Raw genomic sequence first — 22266 nt, forward strand, 5'->3', positions numbered from 1 at the left:
CATGACACTTGGACTGGATTATTTTCTCAATTGCGTGAACAGTGAATTTATTTATTTATTTACAGACTAGACGAGTCCATGTCTTTTGATTTTTTTAGTTTTTTTTTATTATTTAGTGCCACTTTTAACCAATCACGGTGATGAGGATGAGTGATGATATGATGAAATTTATGAAGGCGCACTTGCAAAGAACATCTATGCACAGGCTGGAATTCAAACCCAGTATCCATGGCATTGTAGAATTATGTGCTAACCACTCCACCACGAAGGTAGGCTGGAGTGGAGGAGTCCATGTCGATTGACACTTTGGTGCAAAATTCAAACTACCACCTGTGGCTTCCCATTTCAGTCTAAAAGCTCCCTTCACAAAATCTCAAAGTAAAACTCTGTATGCTACTTACCGCTACGGCAACCAGAAGGTACAAAATATGTGGCCATAACATTTCCAAAAACTTCCTCCAATCAAATGAAGATGCTGGTCTATCCGAATCGAACTTCATTCCTGAAAGTCTCGACCTAGATGCATCTTCACATGACACCAGCAGACTTCTAGTGCACCACTTCACTCCACTACCTGTCCCAATCCCAAGGCACAATTTCACTAACAGTGAAGTCCTATTGTGTACACAGGGAGGATTCTTTTTCATTGGACAGCGCCATCTTTGGCCACCTCCACTATCACCTTTGAGTAGAAAATTTGGTTTCCATATGTGATTCCTTAGGGACTGAAAATTATTTCCTTTGATGAAGTACCTGTAAGACACGAGTTGCTATTAGAGTGGTACTAAATTGTATGTATGTACACATGCATAGGACACAAAAACTCATGGGAAAATACTGTATTGTGACTCTTGCCAACATTACTCAGAATAATATTTGATTGATTAGGTAGAACTGTGGTCCTCGAAAATTTATTTTGGGGTGTATTGGTATAATTAATAAAATTCTAATGGATATTATTAGTGTTGAGCGATACATTGTCGGGACAATATATCATCACGATATCTTGGTGATATATATCATGTCGGCAATATCACGTCACAACATTTTATGATATATATCATGTCAGCGATATATTGCCATGATATTTTATGATATATATCGTATTGGCAATATATCATCATGATATTTTGTCGATATACAGGGTGTCCGAGCTTCAGGTAAACAAAAAGAACATGCTATAACTTTCGAACGAATTGATAGAAATGTGCAAGCAAATACTCATTCGATAGGAAATATCTTCAAGATTTTATAGCCAACATGGCAACACTGCAACTGGCACGCTGCATGATGGGAAATCCACAAAATCGTTAGGTATCAGAGCATGCTTGCTTGCTTTGTTATTCATGATGCGGACACCACAGCGGAAAGTGCAGTGCATGCTTTGGCTAGCTGAATTGAAATCCGTTACACGTGTTCAGTGGTGTGTCAGAATGGAATGGAATGTGGATCCTCCCACACGCAAAACCATTTACGAGTGGGACAAGACTCTAAAGGAAACCGGCAGTTCCCTGTCTCAGGCAGGGAAGTATCCGAAGAACCATGTAACTGAAGAGACTGTTGAACGTGTGTGGGACTCGTTCTGCAGGAGTCCACAGAAGTCAGTAACACAGGCCAAGTAGAGAACTAGGGATTCCTTGTTCAACAGTACACGATATTGTCCACAAACATCTACGTTTGCGTGCATACAAAGTGCAACTGCTACAACACCTTAAGCCAGACAATCCACAGAAGAAAAGAGACTTCGCTGTGACAATGCTGACTCGGATTGAAGATGAAAATTTTCTTGATACGGTGTTTCTTAGTGATGAGTCCACCTTCCATGTTTGTGGTAAGGTAAATCGGTATAATTGTCGTGTGTGGTGTAGTGAGAAACCTCACCAGCTATGGAATATGAATGGGATACACCGAAAATTAATGTCTGGTTAGGTCTGCATAAGAATGCCGTGATAGGATTTTTTTTTTCATAGAGCCTACAGTGACTGGACAGGTCTACCTAGACATGTTGGAGAACTTTGTACTTCCTCAGATACCTCCTGATTTTCTTTTCCAGCAGGATGGGGCCCCTCCTCACTATCACAGAGACGTCACAGCGTTGCTCAATCGGACATTTCCAGAACAGTGGATTGGACGAAGTGGGCCAATGCCCCAAATGCTTCTCAATGTGTGGCAAGAGGTAGATTATCGTTTTGATATCTGTAGAGCTGCAAATGGTGCTCATATTGAGATTTATTGACACATGAACACTTTCAGCTATTCTTCTACGATTATGAACAGTTCATACATAGTTTCCTTTCATTATTTGTAACTTATAACATGAAAATCATTTCATTCATAACATGGCTGCTTAAGAAATCTGCTCTTTTCATTTGTATACCTAACGATTTTGCGATTTCCCATCATGCAGCGTGGCAGTTGCAGTGTTGTCATGTTGGCTACAAAATCTTGAATATATTTCCTATTGAATGAGTATTTGCTTGCACATTTCTATCAATTCGTTCGAAAGTTATAGCATGTTCTTTTTGTTTACCTGAAGCCCGGACACCCTGTATATATCATGGAGACAATATATCACAGATATCACGATACGAAAAAAATATCGATCATATCGACCATCCCTAGATATTACTAATGCTAATACTCCTCCCAACTTGTTTGGAATTGATCATAGAATTTCATACGCAAATAGGAAGTATCACTTTGGTTGAATATGTACTGGTGTTACTAGTGGGTTTGTAGGGATAAAATTTTCTGGGTCTCCTAAAATTGTAGGAAACATTAATGATAGTTGTAATAATTTCCTGACCACATCATCTCTACTACGGTTGAGATCACGGATATGTGGAGCTCAATCCCCACCAACACCCCCCATGTACCTCCATGGCAAAGTACAATGAAGGGAGGTTACATTGTGCTACTCTTTTTTTTTGAGAGTCATTAAAGGAACTTTGATTTTTAAGGATAATGGAACACACCCACATACATATAAAATACTTCACCTATAAGAGACAAGTATCTTCAATCACTGCATAGAGTGCTACCATCACGGGCAACATGAGTCACTTGTCAAACAAGATGGCAGACAAGCTTGTGAGTGCATACGCGAAACAGTGTGTTTCGTGGAAATTTAACGTGAATGAAGCCATAAAACCAAGTGAAATTCACAGAAGACTTCAAACAGTATAATGATGGGATACGATCTAAATGGTGCAAATGGCGTAAAGACATGGTTTGAATGGTCGTAAATCAGCAGTGACTGAGTAGCTAGTCTAGCAGAGATAGATCAATCATTCTCACATCTCAAATTATTTTCAAATCACAATATTTAATATCTTGTTATAGCCACAGTTCATATGCAACACTTTCTTTTCACGCGCTTCTCGTCCATCGGTGCGATCCGCGGGCAAAGCTGGAATAGCTCGCTCTTCCTCCGCCTCACCAGTTCCAGGTAGAAACAGCCACCCACAGGAAAAGGGAAGATTTCTGCCTCTACCTCCCTTGCCCCCTCGCACCCCGCTGCAATGGTTGAAAGCCCATGCTTTCAGGTCCCCCAGTCTATCTCCTATAGGACAGATAGAGGATTGGTTTCCCTTCGATTTATTTGTAAATCCTCTAAAGAACTGAGGGGGAAATTTTCTGCAGTACTTATGTTCTCTGTATTTACACCACAACTTTTTACATGTTGTACAATATGTATGTATAATATGGGATGTAGTTTTATTATTTATGAAATGGGAACGTGTTATGTGCAGACAATAATGTTATGCAATCTTGGTTTTGGACTTTTAACCACTGTGTTATTTTTAAAAAAACTTACCAACGTTTCGGAGGCAGATTCGGCCTCCAAAACGTTGGTAATTTTTTAAAAAAATAACACAGTGGTTAAAAGTCCAAAACCAAGAATGAATAAATCACCACTGATTAGCTACAAAGAAGAATAATGTTATGCTTTCTCTCTTTCTTTTTTTTAAAAAAATATGGAATATATAATGATTAAATTACAAATATTTGCTCAGGCTCTCTCTCGCTCTCGTTTTAGTAGTGTTTTATTTACATATACTTATCTCTTAGCCTCTAACAGATGTATTTATTTGGGCAAGAGAATGCACGTTCATATTGTTGTTGGTTTGGTATATTTTACTTTGCTTTTCTGCCACATTTGGTTATCCCGAAAATGAGGATGAGTGATGATATGATGAAATTGATGAAGGGACCTCGAACAATCCAGACTGGGATTCGAACCCGTGATGACCATGCATACCTGTTCCTGTGTGTTGTACTCTGCAGAACTCTCTCAGAACTCAAAAAGCCAAATTAATATTATTGAAGAAACTACAAAAAAGTGTGTTTTGTTACCCATTTTGTTTCTATGCATAAAGTTGATTTAAAACACCAAATTAACTAACCGTGGGGGAGTGGTTATCACAGCAGGCTACGACACAAGGAGTTCCGGGTTCGAACCCCGACCTGGGCATGGGTGTTCTTTGTGTTTGTCCCTTCATTAATTTTATTGTATCATCTTCGCAAGTAACCAAATCTGACAAAAAAGCTTAACAAAATTGAAATCAAATCATTAATTCATTGCTTGCTTTATTTTACTTCGCTTTTCTGCCACTTTTGGCTAATCACGAAGACGATACGATAAAATTGATGAAGGGACACACACAAAGAATACCCATAGCCAAGCCGAGATTCGAACCCAGGATCTCTGGCTTAGTAGTCAAATCAAATCTTTTTTTTGTTTCAAATGGGGGTGGGGTTACGTGTACTTTTGTTTAGTACTCGTTCATCATTTTGCAATCTTTTCCTGTTATTGATGTTCAATTTCTTCAGGAATACTTGGCCCTAAAGTGGGGAAGGGTACGACCCACACAAACCCACTCTTGAGCACACCACTGATTGCTATCCCAAGTGTCGACGTCATCGCACGTCACTGTACATCAGTGTAATGCAATCCCAGCCAAGGAGGTTCAGAGCTCACTACATCATGCAAAGGCATGGACAGCATTTTTTTATTTATTTTTTTTGCATCATTTGTGTGGATTTTAGCAGTGCTTACTACTACTGTAAGGTTCTCGAAGATGTGCACAATGTTATCAAGATAATACATCCTGGTTTTATCACCAAAAGGAGTTCTGTTTCTACGAGATAATGCACGCCAGCATACTGCCACATGAACTTGGCTGGGAGTTACTGCTACACCCCCTATATAGTCTTGACCTTGCTTCAAGCAATTTTAACCTGTTTGGACCCTTAGAGGAGTGGTCGATATTTCAAGTGATGAAAAAGTGAAGCAGGCAGTGCACTCATCACTATAAAAAAAATTCTATGCTCCCTGAAAATGCTGGAGCATTAGTGCATAGGGAAATTACATCAAAAATAAATCAATCTTCTACATGTCAAAATGAGTTCCATAAAGTTAAAAGATCAAGTTTGACTTGAATGCCTCTTGCATATACCATAACTTAACTTGCCTCTTGCATATACCATAACTTAACTCCAATGATAAAAACAAACAAATATTACATGAAGTTCATACAACAATCACAAAAAGCTTTAGCTTTGCTGGTAGCCATCAACTTGTATGTAATATATATTGCAAATAAGCAGATGCAATTTCTCGTACATCACTACAGTAAATCACACATTTCAAGGAATGAGTGGTGCTGAGAAATGGGTTTTGCAAGCCAACTTGAAAGGGAGCTGGGTCAAAAAAAAAAAAGAAAGTGTAATTTCTGATCCAAAGATTTTTCTGAAACTCTACTATTTGGTAGTCTTCATGAAGATAGGAAATCCTGAGAAATTATATGTTCCTGTGTGGTGTAGTTATGGAGTTTTGGAGGCTCAAAAATACAAAATCTAGTAGAATTTTAGTCCGCACCTTAGACTTTCATGGATAATTGCTCTTACCCTAATTGACGTAGAGCTGGTTGTTGTTTTGTTTGAAAGGACATGAAATAAGCTTTCCAACGGTGTACCACATCACCAGTGCTCGAAAAATTTTCTTCAAAGCTAGGTGCCAGCTCTGAAAATCAGGTGCCAGTAAACTACCTACTAGTAATTGTGCCTACTACAGTGTGTTTCAAAAGTTGCACAACCAAAACTTTGAAAATGTATATCATTAAAACCGTAAGAGGTATTTACACCAGGTTTTCTGCACTAAACTAATCTTGTACGCTATCACTGAGTTAATAAATTTATGTTAGCATGTATCGAAATAAAAGCAATTACATTATTTTAAAAAATATATTGTTAATTTGCTGAAAACATCTGAAAATTGATTTTCAACAATATATACCAATGTAGAAATTTTCAGCGAAAAATGCAGGTTCGACCAGGACTTGAACACGGGTCTCTGATATACCGTGCCATTGCGTGCGTGCGAAAAATGCATTAACATCTCTATGCTGGGAGGAACCAGGCAATGTCGAAGTCTACTGTGTTTCAAAGGCAACAGATCCCGTTCCGGTAGCACTGGCAGAGACGATTCCACACAGGTAAAACAGCGACAGCGAGAAATCAGGTGAGGCCAGACCGACTCAGTAGCTCAGTGGTTAGACAAATCGTACGCTATACCAGAGACCCAGGTTCGAGTCCTAGTCGAGCCTGCATTTTTCGCTGAAAATTTCTACATAGTACATCTCCTGTGTGTGCCTAATCTTCAATAATAATACCAACTCTTAACAACTTGAGGGATCATTTGTTGATTTTTGACTAGTCGTAAAACAGTTGCTTTGTTAGGTACAGCAGAAGCAGGGGATTTTTCTTAGAAAACCTCTTGCACACGTGTGTAAGAATGAGTAGTAAAATACTCTTCAGCAATGCACACGCACTGCTCCAAAGAATACGCCATGCTGAATCAATTAAAAGAACAGGCATAGTTGCGTCGAAAGTGAGCAAAGAGAATTTAGTGTAACCAGAGGCAGACTAGGATTCTCTCAAGAGTCCAATTTCGGCACAAAATCTTGGTTTATGATTTTTCACGTAAATGTATAGCCAATACTTAGGCACATGTGGTGTGTGTCTGTTGACCTGCCGGACCCTGTGGCTGAGTGGTTAGCACTTCGTGCTGCGACGGCAGGGGTCCCGGGTGCGAATCCCGCTCGGGCATGGTCGTTTGTGAATGTCTATTCATCAATTTCATCATTTCATCACTCATCCCCATCTTCGCAAATTAGCAAAGAGGCACAAAATGCGAAGTAAAATAAACTAAATCAATCAATCAATCAATCAAATATTTCGACCTGCTAGCATTGCCATATATGTCCCAAAAATGACACTTTTTCACTTAACCCATAAAATCACCAATAAAAAATCCATCAAATGTTGTACATGTCCAATATTGGTCGCAAATGACAGATTGACATGTCATCAGACATCTAATTATGACCGTTCGATAATTTCTTACGTATTTTTCTCATTCAAAAGTGCATTTCTGGAAAAATTTTAACGATGCCTTCCGCCAGTTATTAATTTATCTAAATTTTCTGTATGGAGAAAACTGATAATTTTAAGCATTGAAAAATATCTCAATGGATGAGACTTTATAATGCAGAAAATCTGGTGTAAATATCTCTTACGGATTTCATGATATACTTTTTCAAAGTTTGGGTTGTGCAACTTTTGAAACACACTGTATAAGAAGCTGAGCATCATGGTATTCAAAACATCGCTAAATCATTCGAGAAAACAGGAAATGGGGTGTTGGGGGACAAAGAGTATGAAATTATTACTGACTCTCTGGAATGTTCACAACGTTGATTTAAAAAAATAATAATTTGCTAACTTACGTACTGCAATTTGAGCTTAGAATCATCAAAATTTCGTACATATTACAGCATAAGATTACAGTCGCCAGGCTGAAATTTTTAGTCGCCATGGCGACCGGGATTTTTCGAGCCCTGCACATCACTATCTTTAGAATATTTTTTTTCACTTTGACCTTTTGAAGATGCATATCTGCGATTTCCTTGGAACTTAAATATATTCTTAACACAAGGTTACACTATAGCATAACTGATTTGAAGTTGGGGCGATTATGGGATAATTAAAGAAAAACAATTTAATGTTTAAGTGTATATCTTTCAGCCGGTCTTTTCTAGTGGGAGTTTGCAACACTGCACTCTTGCATCCCAGACTTACTGATTGTGCAATACTTCTGCAACTGGAAAGTGAAGAAGAATGTGTGCAGGAGTCTTATTTGAAACAAGTGTGGTAGAATGTTGAACTGACTTCTATTTATGTAAGATAGCTTGATCATCAGCACCATGGCATCATCAAGATTTAAAAAGACTGTATGCTGTAATCCATTTTACCCTTTTACTGCTACCGGCGAGTATACTCCTCCAAGGAATAATACACTCATGTGCTACAGACGAATATACTTGCCCAACTAGTTCGCTATTTTTAGATTGGCATCAGCACAATGCAGGTTCAAATTTGTTGATCACTGATAGCTTCTGCCATCTTGCGAGGTACAAAGCAACTATGTTCATGTATACTGAAACCTCTAAGCTCTGTTACGGGCAAGTATACTGGTCCTAAAGATTAGCCTATGTTCTTTGAGTTGTGGAATTGCCATGTGAGTTTGTGAAACTTCTTGTTGATAACTACCGCCATCTACAGCGAGAACGACCTGTTTTGTATACTTTGCGCATTATTATTGATTGCAATGGCTTCCAGTCGTGCAAGTACGAGTGCTCTTACCGATGTTGAAATTGACGAATTTATTACAAATGGAAATGGTAGAAGTATTCCATCATGAAAAGGGAAAACAGGGTCAGAGCAGGCTTTCTGATGATTCCCACTTCGCCTTGCTGAAAGACATTTTTTGACATTAGTATCAATGAGAACATGTCATGTGTGTGCCAATTCGACTATAGAACCCAAGAAGAGAAAAGAGTCTCATTATATGTGCCAAAAATGTAATGTCGCACTTTCTGCAGTACCGTGCTTTGATAAATACACTTTGAAAACTACTAACATTATGTGTGTATTGTTATGTGTATATTAGATAGATAAATGTTAATTTGTTTCACAACAAATTTTAGCAGTGCTCCCTTTTATGATACAGTTTCTTGTACATACATTTATAATAATACAGTGATTTCATATACAAAAAAGTTCTTACAAAAATATATACACGTTTATATAGTTACCTGTATGTATTATGTTTGTAATTTTTTTGGTGATAAATAATAATATGTACAACTTTCTTGCAGTTTTTGTTTGTTGAAACACACTAAAATCGTTAAAATTGAAAGGGAAAAATGGTACATGTTAAAATGTAAAAAGTACTTAGCACAGCATGGTATTACAATTGATTTGGTTGATAGATTTGGTGTTTTAAGTCCACTTTATGCACAGTAAGGCTAATGGGGACTGGACCTACAGTTTAAAGTGGGATCCGAACCATTATGTGCCTCCACCGGGTATCAAACCTGGGACCCCTTGATTACAATTACAAGGACGTATTACAATTGAGAAAGTCCGTAGCAGTGAAAAGGTTAATGAGGAAGGACATGGAAACGTGAAGCACAATTTGAGAAACGTGTTGCCATGGATGGTTTCTAAATGCCCATATGTGAGAAATGGTTATAAAATTTGTGATTCTTGTTGCAAGAAATTAGCAACATATGATGTGAGTCAAGTAAGTGAGAATCCTATTGTAATAGAAAATGTAACCAGCAGCAGTATTGATGTTGACAACAGTGAAAAGTGATGTTGAACAGTGCTCTAAAGAAAGTGCTTCAAAATCTCTTAAAAGCTTACAAAATATTGGAGAATCTCCAGTTAAATTGAAAAAGGTCAGTGAAAGTACAAGCCCAACAAAGAAAATGCGTAAAACAGAGTCAGCTATCAGAACACAAGTGTTAAATATTCCTGCACAACACAGTCAGAAAACTGCAGCAGAAAGTTAAATCATAACACAATTAAAAGAGAAATTTCAATCAACAGCTGACAGAAGTATGAAAGTAACAATATTAACTGTACTTCCCAAGAGTTGAATTGTGAGAAGAGTTGAAGAGGAATTCCAGTGTACTAACTATACATCTCGTCAATCAAAAGAACTTGTGAAGAAGAAAGGTATTTTATCAACACCACATCTAAAACCTGGAAGGACCTTACATGACACAACGGTGGATCTGATCCAAAATTTCTACAATAGTGATTTGGTTAGTTGTGTGATGCCAGGGTAAAAAGATTTTCTGTGGAAATAGAGTACAACGACTGATCCTGAACAACCTTAAAAAAGTTTATGTCCATTTCAAGGAAGAGAATCTACATGTGCACATGAGGTTTTCCAAGTTTGACGAGTTGCGCCCAAAGAACTGTGTACTGGCAGGAAGTAGTAGAACTCGCACAGTTTGGGTATGTACAATTCACCAAAATGTGAAATTGATGTTACAGTCTTGTAAGATAGCTGGTATTACAAAATCATATGAAGAATATATAACAGTTGGGCTGAAAAGTTCGTAGGCTAACATAGTAAAAAATATTTTTTTGACAAAATTTTATTTTATTAATCAATATAGTTGCCTTTGAGGGCGATACAACGATTATAGTGGTCATACAATTTTTCGATGCCATTTTTATAGTACGATTTCTCTTTAGCCTCAAATAGGCCTCAGTTTCGGCGATTACCTCTTCATCAGTGCTAAATTTCTTTCCAGCGAGCATTCTTTTAAGGTCTGCAAACAGGAAAAAGTCACTGGGGGCCAGATCTGGAGAATATGGTGGATGGGGAAGCAATTCGTAGTCTAATTCATATAATTTTGCCATCGTTTTCATTGATTTGTGACACGGTGCATTGTCTTGATGAAACAGCACTTTTTTCTTCTTCAAATGGGGCCGTTTTTTCGTGATTTCATCCTTTAAACGCTCCAACAAAGCTATGTAATAATCTCAGCTATCTCGATCAACTTCACTTTACGATCATTTAAAATTATTTTGTGGACTTTTTTGATGTTTTAGTTGGTAACAGCCTCTTTGGGGCGTCCACTGCGTGCATCGTCTTCGATGCTCATTTCGCCTCGTTTAAATTTAGCAAACCACTTCTCAACGGTTGATTTTCCTGGTGCAGAGTCCGAGTAATGTTTATCAAGCCAAGCCTTGGCTTCAACAGTATTTTTTTTCGCCAAAAAGCAATGCTTTATTAACACACGAAATTATTTTTTATATATTTTTTAACAATAACAAAAGCTGCTTCACTCACAATGCTATATCTCACGAACTAATTATCCGGCAGCTGTGAAATTTATACAGGTATCTTTTGAAGGTTAGTACTAAGTAAAAATCACATGGATTTAATTCTAGTAACGCCATCTATGAGTCAGCCTATGAACTTTTCAGCCCAACTGTTATGTTCGCATGTCCTGGTTCAGAAGACTTATGTGAACTCTTTGAATTGCTATTTGATGAGCACATTGTTGAACAAGTCACGTACAAACAGTGGATATCCACAGACAGATCAACACTTGAAACATTAATGAAGCCTGCAGAAGAATTCCTAGAAATTCAAGTCGAAAAACTTGCTCACCTGCTCGGACATTCTTTCATTGCTAGCCACCAAGCTTAATTTCTCAAGCATTTAAAAGAAACAGTTCTTTATAGGCATTACATTGTACTTTGTGATTTGGCAGAAAATTTCTCCTTTGTGTTGCAAGATGCCTCACAAGGTTTTCATTGGAATAATAGCCAAGCAACAATACAAACTTTACATATTTCACACATGTAGAATACGAAATTGAAGCATCAATGTTGTGTGACCAATTTTCTAAAGTTTATTCCATTTCAGAAACCCAAAGGTTCCTTCCTTTCACAAAAGTTGTCTTACATATGAAACGTTATTCTGCATGTGATGAATTTACAGAACAGTTTCATAATATGTTCAAATAGCTTAGAATTTACAGATATTACTGGTGTAACATAATAACAACTGGTGGCTAGGGTGTATTCAGAATGTGTCTGAAGACACGAGTGATGTACAAATTAACAATTTTCATCCTATCAGAATCATTTTTATTTCCACAGAAACTGGACATTTGTTGGGTCCCAAAGTGCAATGTTCTTACAAAAGTAGACTCTTGTACCGAAAATAACAAGGAACGAAAGCCAGCTTGCCAAGCAAGGACAGAATGAATGGCTACTGAAGAACAATCTGTGAACTATGGTTTGTCCATTTTTCACTACTGTACATGATCATATTATTTTTAAATGTAAATAACAACAGTGTTGCAAACTCCCACTAGAAATAACCAGCTGAAAAAAATACTTACTAGGAAGCATAATCGTCCCAACTTCAAATGCAGTTATGCTATAGTGTAAGCCTGTGTTAACAATATCAAACAAAAAAAAAACAACCAGCTCTGTACGTCAATCAGGGTAAGAGCAATTATCCATGAAAGTCTCGGGCACAGACTAGAAATTGACGATTTTCTGTATTTTCAAGCCCCCAAAACTCCATAACTATGTCACACAGGAAGCTACAATTTCTCTGGATTTCATATCTTCATGAAGACTACCATTTAATAGTTTCATAAAATTCTGAAATGGTTGGGTTGTGGACTTTGTTGATTTGGCATGGAATGACACAGCTAATACCACTTTGACCTGACATTGATTCTAGTGCCCACACTCTAACCGAATGCCACCAATACCACAGCAGATATATTTTGAAACAAACAATTTAAAGCAGTTCAGAATATTTATAAATTTTCATATAGTTTTTCATAAGAACTGTAGCATTCAAATGAATTTCGCTTTAAAATTTCACAATATAATTATTTAATAAATACACATAAGTGAAATAATAACTTATCCCTTGAAATTTACTTGTAGAGGATCTTGCAGGGGCCACCATCAGCTTGAGAACTTGTTCTTGTTGCACACTGAACCTGAATAGAGCAAGCAAGTTTCGTGGAAAAAGTTAGTAATTCACTTACGTCTATTTATTACACAACCCCATTTTCTATTCCCCACACATGAATAATTATTTAATCACAATACCATTTCTCAAACGAGTGAGGTGCTAAACCAACAAGAAACATAACCAGAAATGAACAAAGAAAAAAGGTGGATACAGAACAGTTGAGGGTAGTGGAGAGCTTCAAATATCTAGGAAGCATAATTGAGAGAAGTGGACGAATAGATGAGGAGGTAAACAGAAGAGGACAAATGGGTGGTGGACTATATCAAAGTGTTCGAAGATTAATATGGAACAGGGATGTACCTATGAAATGCAAGAAGGTAATAACACATACTATGTGCCAATAATCACGTATGGAACAGAGACTTGGACAATGACAGAGAGAGACAAAAGAAAGATGCAGACAGTGGAAATGAAATTTTAAGGAGTGTATTGGGGAAGACTAGAAGGGATAGAATAAGGAATGAGGATATCCAACAAAGACAGTGGGGGCGGTGAAGCAGCAGGTCAGGATAGATCAGGCACAGATGAGATGGTTCGAACACATGTAGAGGATGGATGCAGAAAGACTGCCAGTAAGAGCTTACAATGCTCAAGAAGAGGGAATAAGGCCAAGGGGGAGACCAAGATGTCGGTGGAAAGAGCAGATAGTGGAGAGTGTTGGGAGAAGAGGACAAGATTGGAACACAGTCGAAAGAGGGGAGTGGTGGAGAATCAGAAAAAAATGGAGAGGCTTGACTTGTATATTGACCCAGCCAGAGGCAGGAAATGGCAAAGAATGATGAAGACCATTTCTCCACCAGGGTGTCTACCAAAATAAGAAATCTAAAATTCTTGACTTTTTCACGACTCTTTCTTTCCCTTTTTCTTAACATGTATTTAATCGACCCCTACTTAGGTATAGCTGGAAATTAAGAAAATAGATATTTCTATTGAATGAAAAACCCCTACCACAAGGCTGGTTAAGATGAAAATAACAAGATGAATAACAAGAGATTTAGAAATGCACACTTCAGACTTCATCCTGGATGGGGAATAGCCACATTACTTTAATATTTTTAAGAAACTTCAAGCATATAAGAATGTAATTCTTAAGAAACAACAGTGAAAAAAATCTTAACCCCAACTCAACAATACATATATTTCCAAATATTCAATTTTATCAAATCTCAGTACAGGTATATAACAATGTAAATTCACAATATTGTAAAAATAGCAAAAATTCTTGACCACGAGCATAATTTCTTGACTTTTCTTTGACTCTCTTCACCTACTTGTTGATTTCTTGACAGGTAGACACCCTGTCAGAGGCGTGGCGTGCATGTAGCCGCTGTTACCGCAGGTAACACCAAAATATAAAGAATTGAAGAACCTGTCTTAAAATATTATTACGTACATAAACTGGTAACATTGTCGTAAAGTAAACATTGCAAACTGACATTTTTTCTGACACCGGCAAAAGCGAAGACGAGGTACCTCCTCAGGTAACATGAGGAAAGTGCCCTGAGCCCACCCAAGGAAGACTTTCCGTCCCGGCAAAGACTGTTACGGCAGGAGGAGGAGGCGGGTTATTGGCATGACTGTTTAGCCGCTGCAGTTGCCGGTGATACTTACCGGATACAGATCAGTGTTGCCATATTCAATTGACAGAAAAGAGCTAAGTTGCCTAATCGGGTCTATCTTACTCTGAAGGTGTCCAGTCACACTGGCACAGTGGTAGCGTCGCCGCCTTGTAATCAAGGGATCCCGGGTTCGATACCCGGTGGAGGCACAAGTGGTTCGGATCCCACTTTAAACTGTCCCGATTAACATGAGTGGACTTAAATTGCCAAATCAAAAATTTTAAAAAATCAAATCACACTGGGGGGAAAGCAAACTACCAAGTGATATTTTGTATTTACTCTAAATATCAGAGATTATGAAAGTCCTCTTTGTCCTTCTTCGACATCATGGGCGAGAAGGAGAGGAGAGGGATGGGTATGGTCAAGGAGTCTGCTGTCCTTCTAAAAATGTCAACCTAAAATTCTATATTTCACACATATAATATTATTTCAGTTACAGGAATTTGTGATAATTGTTGAAAGGGCCGATTGAGATTGACATACATTGTCGCAGGAATACGATAATTTCGGATTGAAGCAATGTTTTTGAGGTGCTAGAACTGTTTTTGGGTGAAAACATTACATACAAGCATAATTTCCTGATTGTTAGCACGCTCTGAAGTGTCAGGTGTCGCAGGTTCAAATCCTCAGCAAGAAATGGTTATTTCAATGTTTGTTGTTATTATTTTACTTACATAATTAGAAAAATTAATAATTACATACACAAAGAATTAATAATTTTATTTCAATAATTCACCATGCATCCTCGTCATCACAATTATCCTATAAAGCGAAAGCCTTAAAGGTAGCAAGGGACGTAAAATATACGAAATAGTAGTGGTGTCAGAAATGAGATTTCAGTGGATTTAGCGAAACATGGGAGTGGGAGTAGTTAGGAAACAGTTGAAGACTACATCTTACTCTACATACGTCTTATTTGAAACGAAAAGTTTCGCCATTTGGGCAAATCTGGTTTCAAAAGAACTAAGATTGCAACAGTAGTAGAACTGGACTTCTTGCAGGTTCCGAAGGAAATATTGGGGAAGCGCCGATGCTGAGAGGGGAGGGGGCAAGGAGAGTGCTTCACGTGTTACAAAAGTAAACAACGGTTTGCGGGAGGGACTGTGCAGTGCGAGTTTTGTGAGTGGTGTATTTCGTCTTTATGTTGTTTTCGGGCATTGTCAATTAATTAACAAGTGGAATGGAGCTTGCTCCGAGTTCCGAGGTGGCGGGTTCATCCTATCTGAACAGTGTGTGTAATTGTGTGATAGAAGATATTTTGAAGCAATCTTTTGGTTCGTTCTTTTGCAGAAAAAAAGCGAAATTGTGGCGAAAGGGAGGCCAAAGCCTATTTTGAACGATTTAAAAACCAAGTCGTCTGCTGGATAGGACCGACATTTCAATGTTTCGTGGTATAACGACTATCCGTGGTTATGTGGATGTGTGCAGTTGTCGAAACTCTTTTGTTAGCCATGTACTCTATTTTCGGGTGAAAAAAAAGTGTAGAATTCAGGTGTGGATAACATGGACCATGACCATGACGCACCCAAAAATTCAAATTCAAATGAAAAACTTCACTTTATGACAGCATCATAGAACTTTTTTGATTTGATTTGATTTCATTGATTTTGCTTCGCTTGTGCCACTTTTGGCTAATTTGCGAAGATGATGAGTGATATGATTAAATTGATGAATAGACATCACAAACGTCCATGCCCAAGCAAGGATTCGAACCTGGGACCACAGCATCATATAACGATTTTCAAAGAAGAGTCGTCGGATTGATCTGCTCTATAAGTAGCCTTTGATGTGTCTGTGAGTATCAAATTACGTATTATTGTGTCAACCAATGTTTACGATTTCACTTCAGTCCTTATGTCAACATTTTTTCCCTGATTAATAACTTTACCAAAATCTAGTATTGAATTGCAGACGTGCCAGATTAATATTACATGAACTACTTGGAAGACATTGGGGGGGGGGGATGAGGTGGGGAGGTCTTAAATGTCTCCTCCCTTAAATGTCCTACTGATAACCGGTAACACTTTAAAAATCCCATGCCACACCACTGCACCCTGTCCACAAAATGCCATTGGCAGAAAAAATTCTTGCATAATTTCCAGGGTATTTAGACTCGGTGAAAGTGCTGTGCAAAATTTTGGCAGACCCTGTGAGATTTTTGGACTCAAGAAAAGCATTGGATGGTATTGGTGACTAAATCTAAACCTATATCAATACCAGCATTCATGATTGCTGTATTTTAGAAAAGGGAGGGTTAGCAAGATAAATTGTTCTTGAGCTTAGAATCATGAAAGGCAAGGAGAGGGGTTCCTCATCACACCACTATTTGTAGAGTTACCAAAGATATTCACTTCTCAAAATTATGTTCTTGCTAATTCACTTAAAAGTGACCCACTCAACAGTTACAGTTGCAACATGAATGCTGGTATTACAATAAAAAGATCTTCAGTTATCCTCAGGATTCTAAACACAAGAACAACTTTACGAGTTAGCAAGGAAAGCAGAGTTCTCATTCATTTTAACAAAAAAAAAATCCAACTTAAAAGTTAATTTCCAGACTGTTAAGTGGCATTTTAACATGCTAATAAATAAGTTTTTAATTGCTAAACTGCACCTACTATTCAAGGAAATGAGTTTAAAATAAACTATGAGCTTTTATATGTAGAATATCTTACAAAGGGGGGGGAGTGAAATTTACTTTATTTTCAAATACTGCAAGTACAGAAAACAAATTATTTTCCCTGACTTTTCCCAGTTTTTGTAACTTTAAAATTAATTTACTTTTCTAGGTTTTCTGGATCAGTGCAAATCCTGTAAAAGAAAGCCACTACTTTCTTCTGTAGCAACAGTTTAATAAAAACTATTTTTTTTAATAATCAAGATTCTGGTCAATTTATTAACTTATCAAATAACTACAAATAAGTTTAGACATTCTATATATTTTTATATGTCCTCATATATATAAATTATTTGTAATGTATTAAAAAAATGTTTTACAAGGACAATTGCTATTACTCCATACTCGGTACATATTTATACCAAAAAGGAAGAACAATATAAAATATTGTGTATGTGAAGTTTTGTGTTTCCGCTTTGCGAATTGGATAGCTTTTTCCACGATTAATTTCGAAGGCACACTACACTGCCTTTGTTCACTGAGCCTCATTCATTCACCTTCGAAATTAATCGTGGAAAAAAAAACTATCCAATTTGCAAGGTGGAAACATGAAATTTCACGCACACAATATTAAAACAGTGTTGACCACGTCCCATCATGAATAAACATATTGCATTTGTTGAAAAAAAACTGACTTATGTTACTGGCAATGAAATCAGGAGCCATTAGTGGAATGACTTGCCTGATGTGATGATGAATTTTGGATGAGATATGAAACAAGAAATACATAAAAAAAGAAGGAGAATTATTTTTTTTACCTGCTTTGTAAAGCATAACCTGAACATAAATGTCTTGATGCAATCCATATGGAAGCCATTATTACTAAAAAGCTTTTGTCAGCTAACTCCTATAATATATACAAAAAATAATAGTTAATGACAGTCTACGTTCACACAATATATATATATATATATATATATAGCTTACAGAAAGCATGTGTGTGCACACACATATTGCTACATCATTAACACAATTATCAGGTGTACACTCAATCAACTATTCTTTCTCGAACTATACCTAAAATTGAAAATCTAGTGTTTCTTTACATTTGGGTTCAGTAAAACTTTCAAGAGCATCATGTACATGTACTTGTGTACATAATCACAGCTAAACTTGATCATAGAGCAAGTCGTAATGTATTTTGACCACCTAGTGCAGTGGTTCTCACCTTTGTTAGACTGCAGCCTGATATGAGGGCTGATGGAAAAGTTTCTGCAATCAATATGAAAAAAGACGTGAAATTCTGGGAATGCCTTTATTGTTTTTTCAAAGTATTCACCCTTAAGATCAATACACTAAATTGCATACGCTCAAACCAATTTTGAAAGCATTTTTTCCACTCTGAAGCTGATAACTCAGAAACCTCTGTTCGCAATGCATCAACAGCTGCTTCAGGCGACACAAATCGCTCACCACAGATCTTATTTTTCATGTGTGGGACGTTTTTACTGAAGAAAAAATCAACAGTTTGGTGTGCTGAGTGGGAACTGGCATTGTTGTCGTGAAGAATAATGTGACGATTTGGGTTTGTTTTACGCAATTCATTGATGACCTCTGGCAAACAAATTGTTGTATACCACTCAGCATTTACAGTCCTTCGATCTTCTGAAGCTATTGTTGCCACATGTCCGGTATAACCGAAGAAACAAGCAATCATTTGCTTGGCAGCACTCCCGGAACGAAAAATTTTTGTTGGTTTCGGCTCACTTCGAAATAAACAAACAGTGGATTGCTGTTTAGTTTCGGGTTCGTATGAATAGATCCAAGTTTTGTCCCCTGTAACGATGTGACTTGCCTCAGTTGAATTTCTTTAGCATTTCTTTACACCAATTTACACGAGCCTGTTTTTGAGCTTCGGTCAAGTTATGTGGGATCCAATGGCTTGAAAGTTTCTGTACGTTCAGATGACCATGCAAAATCGTATGTATTGCTTTCATGTCAATGTTCAAGGATGCCTGAATCTCACGGTACGTCACATGACAATCTTTCTCAATCATTTCATGCACAGCTTCAACATTACTGGCAACAACAGACGTGGATGGACTATCTTCACGAAATTCATCACTGAGAGATGTGCGACCATGCTTGAATTTGGAAAACCAATTGTACACAGTTCTATTAGATGGTGCTTCATCCCCAAAAGCCAAATGAAGTTGCTCGATGCATTGTTTCAGTGTTAAACTACATTTGAAATCATAAAAAACAATGCCCGAAAGTGTTAACGAGAAATTTCCATTTCTCACACAACTACTTCTTCAAACTGCTGTGAAAGTGTTAACGAGAAATTTCCATTTCTCACACAACTACTTCAAACTGCTGTGAAAAATAAACAAACAATCAAAGATAATTTAAACTTAAAAAAGGTCTATTCTCTATTTTCATAATAGCAGAACACTAGCACCACTGTTAGTGGTAGTTTGCAGAAACTTTTCCAGCAACCCTCATAAAAATATTTTTTATTCATTAATGCCCTGATCACAATCAATTTACTCTAAGGTACCTTCTAATTTTTTTAATATTATTTATATTATAATATTAAATGTTATTCATTAAATAACATGCACCCCTGAAATTAAATTCTGGCACACTCATAAAGAGTAATAATTTGATTATGTCTAGGCAACTGACAAGTATATGATTAGGTTTAAATTTAAAAAAAATAATAATAATAATTTAGAACTGAATTCAGGTGGCAGATGAAATTTTTCAGCCACTATGATGACCAGGCAGGCCTGTATTTCTCTACCCTTGTACTTTGTTTCATATTTTATGACATCAGTCTTTAAAGAGACCAATCAACGCAAGTTAATTTTAAGTTCCTTTATGCTGAGATACACTAATCTGGACTGGATCTAAAGTTTAAGAATGGAATTTGAACCACAATGCAATATGTCTCCACTGAGTAAGCACATAGACATACATGCATGCGTGCATGTAAGAAAAAATGAAATTATAACTACAAGTAATAACAATATATCTATCTCTCTTGGATGATACACTATCTAAAAACAGTTGCATTACGAACCTCTACATTCACAATTAAAATAGATTAGCTGCAATTGGCAAAAACAAACCAACATTTTTTATTTACCCTCCCTCTCCCCTCACCCAAATGTTGGCTTTTCTACAACTCGAATGTGTATAGGTTAGTTTGAAGCAGTTTTGTTCTGAAAAGCAGGTTGCAGAAGTCAACGTTCCCTGGCAACATTTGCCTTTCTGTGTGTGTGTATGTGGGAGGGGGAAGGGGTATGTTTTTGTGTATGAATACACAGGGCATTTCATAATGTTCTTCAGTGTTAAGATCATTTATTACAAAAACAGTAGTGCACTTTCTGCAACGAAACCAGCATCAGTCAAAACAGGAACTCAAAGTTGTTTTTTTTATGTGCTGTCATGCTGTAGTTCACGTGCCTGCCACTATTCGGAGCTAGTTTAGTGCATTTGTAAAATTGCTGCTACACATGTCAGGAAATTGTCTTGCATGTTGGAATTCCATGTAACGAAGTCGGCATTCGCCACCCAACTTGCATTTCATTTACAAAGAATGGTAAATGTCTGTTATATCGGAGACACTTTTCTAATGCATATTTTCAGTTTCAAATGGTTCGTACTTACCAATTGTGTATTGCGGAATATATTTCAAGGTGCAATTATGCTTTTTACACGAAAATAACTTTGATTTTTCACATTACGAGTAATTCCTTTGGGTCCTTTCTTCCGTTGCGGAACATAGAATATTTCGCGCACAGCTGTGGATCATCACACGTCGTGCTTGTGTTTTGTCGATTTGGAGTGGGCATGCAGTGTTGCAACCTTCTTAACCAAAAAATACCTACTTTCGTGTTCATTATGTCATCACAAATCATTGACGGATAGCTCCAAAAACCATTCCCGATAGCCCCAAAAACTATTCTCGATAGCCCCAAAAACCAGACGGATAGCCACAAAAACCATTCACGTTAGCCCCACGAACCATTTCCGGCAAGGTTAGGTTAGGTTAGGTAAGCATAGGTAAGCGTGACTTTCGACACTCGCGCCATCTGCAGGTTCATAATGGAAACAACAGCATAATGTTGTCGCTTCACACAAAAGACTACTTTATTACATCAAAAGTGTTTATTTTCTGTTGTGCAGCATTCCATAGTGACAAAATACCTCCACGAAGTTTGATAAATGCAACAGAAACTCATTACCGTAAGTCGTTTCTCCTGTAAATTTGAAGAAAAGTGTCTCCGATATAACAGACATTTACCCAAAGAACCCTCCACACAGTTGTTTTTGACATATCCGTTTCTGTAGCTGCACGTACAACTGATTTCTTTGGTTTGCACATAAAACTTGTGCCAAAGCATTTCCGTATCTTCTTCTGAAGTAGTAGACAGGCAACCTGTTGTTTGAGTTTCCTAAAGCAAGCTGTTTCTCAAAACTGTTTATACCATGCTGAACATCTATCATCTTGTCTCAAGTGTCGCAAGGTGGCCCCTTACCAAATTTCAAATGAAATGCACATTGCACGATGATTGAGACTTCATTGCATACAATTCCAACACGCAAAACTAGCGTAGTGGTGGGCATGTGAACTATGGCACGAGCGAAAAACTGTTAAGAGTTCCTGTTTCAATGTGTTAAGGGCAGTAATCTTCTTGTAATAAATTATTCTAACCTTAAAGAACATTATGAAGTTCCCTGTGTGTACCCCAAAGAAAAATGATTAAATAATTTGATTTATTTTACTTTGTTTTTCTGCCACTTTTGGCTAATTGTGAAGATAAGGATGGGGCAGAAATTCAAGCCTGGGACCCTTGGTGTAGTGCACTGTGCTAAGAGAGAAGTGCAGAAATACTAAGGCAACCAAGCATGTGTTCCATATTCAATACCCACGGGAGGTACATTACACAGAGGTTTGGATTCTACTTTGAACTGGAGGTCAGTCCTCATTAGCACACCCAAGGAAGAAAAAAAAACACCCCTTTTCCACACAGACTACTGCTACTTTACTAAAGCAACCTTAATCTTAACCTTTTCACATAATACAAAAC

The 22266-nt window shown here is 37.3% G+C and overlaps 1 protein-coding gene across 1 annotated transcript in view; it reads right to left on the minus strand.

The window, feature by feature from the left end:
- Nucleotides 1-22266, minus strand: part of LOC145979417 (mitochondrial potassium channel ATP-binding subunit-like) — a 66822-nt gene that overhangs the window by 40168 nt on the left and 4388 nt on the right. Inside the window, exons 2-3 of the mRNA XM_083112302.1 lie at nt 17986-18074; nt 402-753 (exon numbers count right to left, since the gene is read on the minus strand). Of these exons, the coding sequence (XP_082968428.1) occupies nt 402-753; nt 17986-18044 (411 nt within the window). The 5' untranslated portion in view covers nt 18045-18074. The remainder of the gene's footprint in view (nt 1-401; nt 754-17985; nt 18075-22266) is intronic.

The sequence above is a fragment of the Lepisma saccharinum genome, chromosome 26 (assembly GCF_977018435.1).
Source record: "Lepisma saccharinum chromosome 26, izLepSacc3.1, whole genome shotgun sequence".
Lineage (NCBI taxonomy): Eukaryota > Metazoa > Arthropoda > Insecta > Zygentoma > Lepismatidae > Lepisma > Lepisma saccharinum.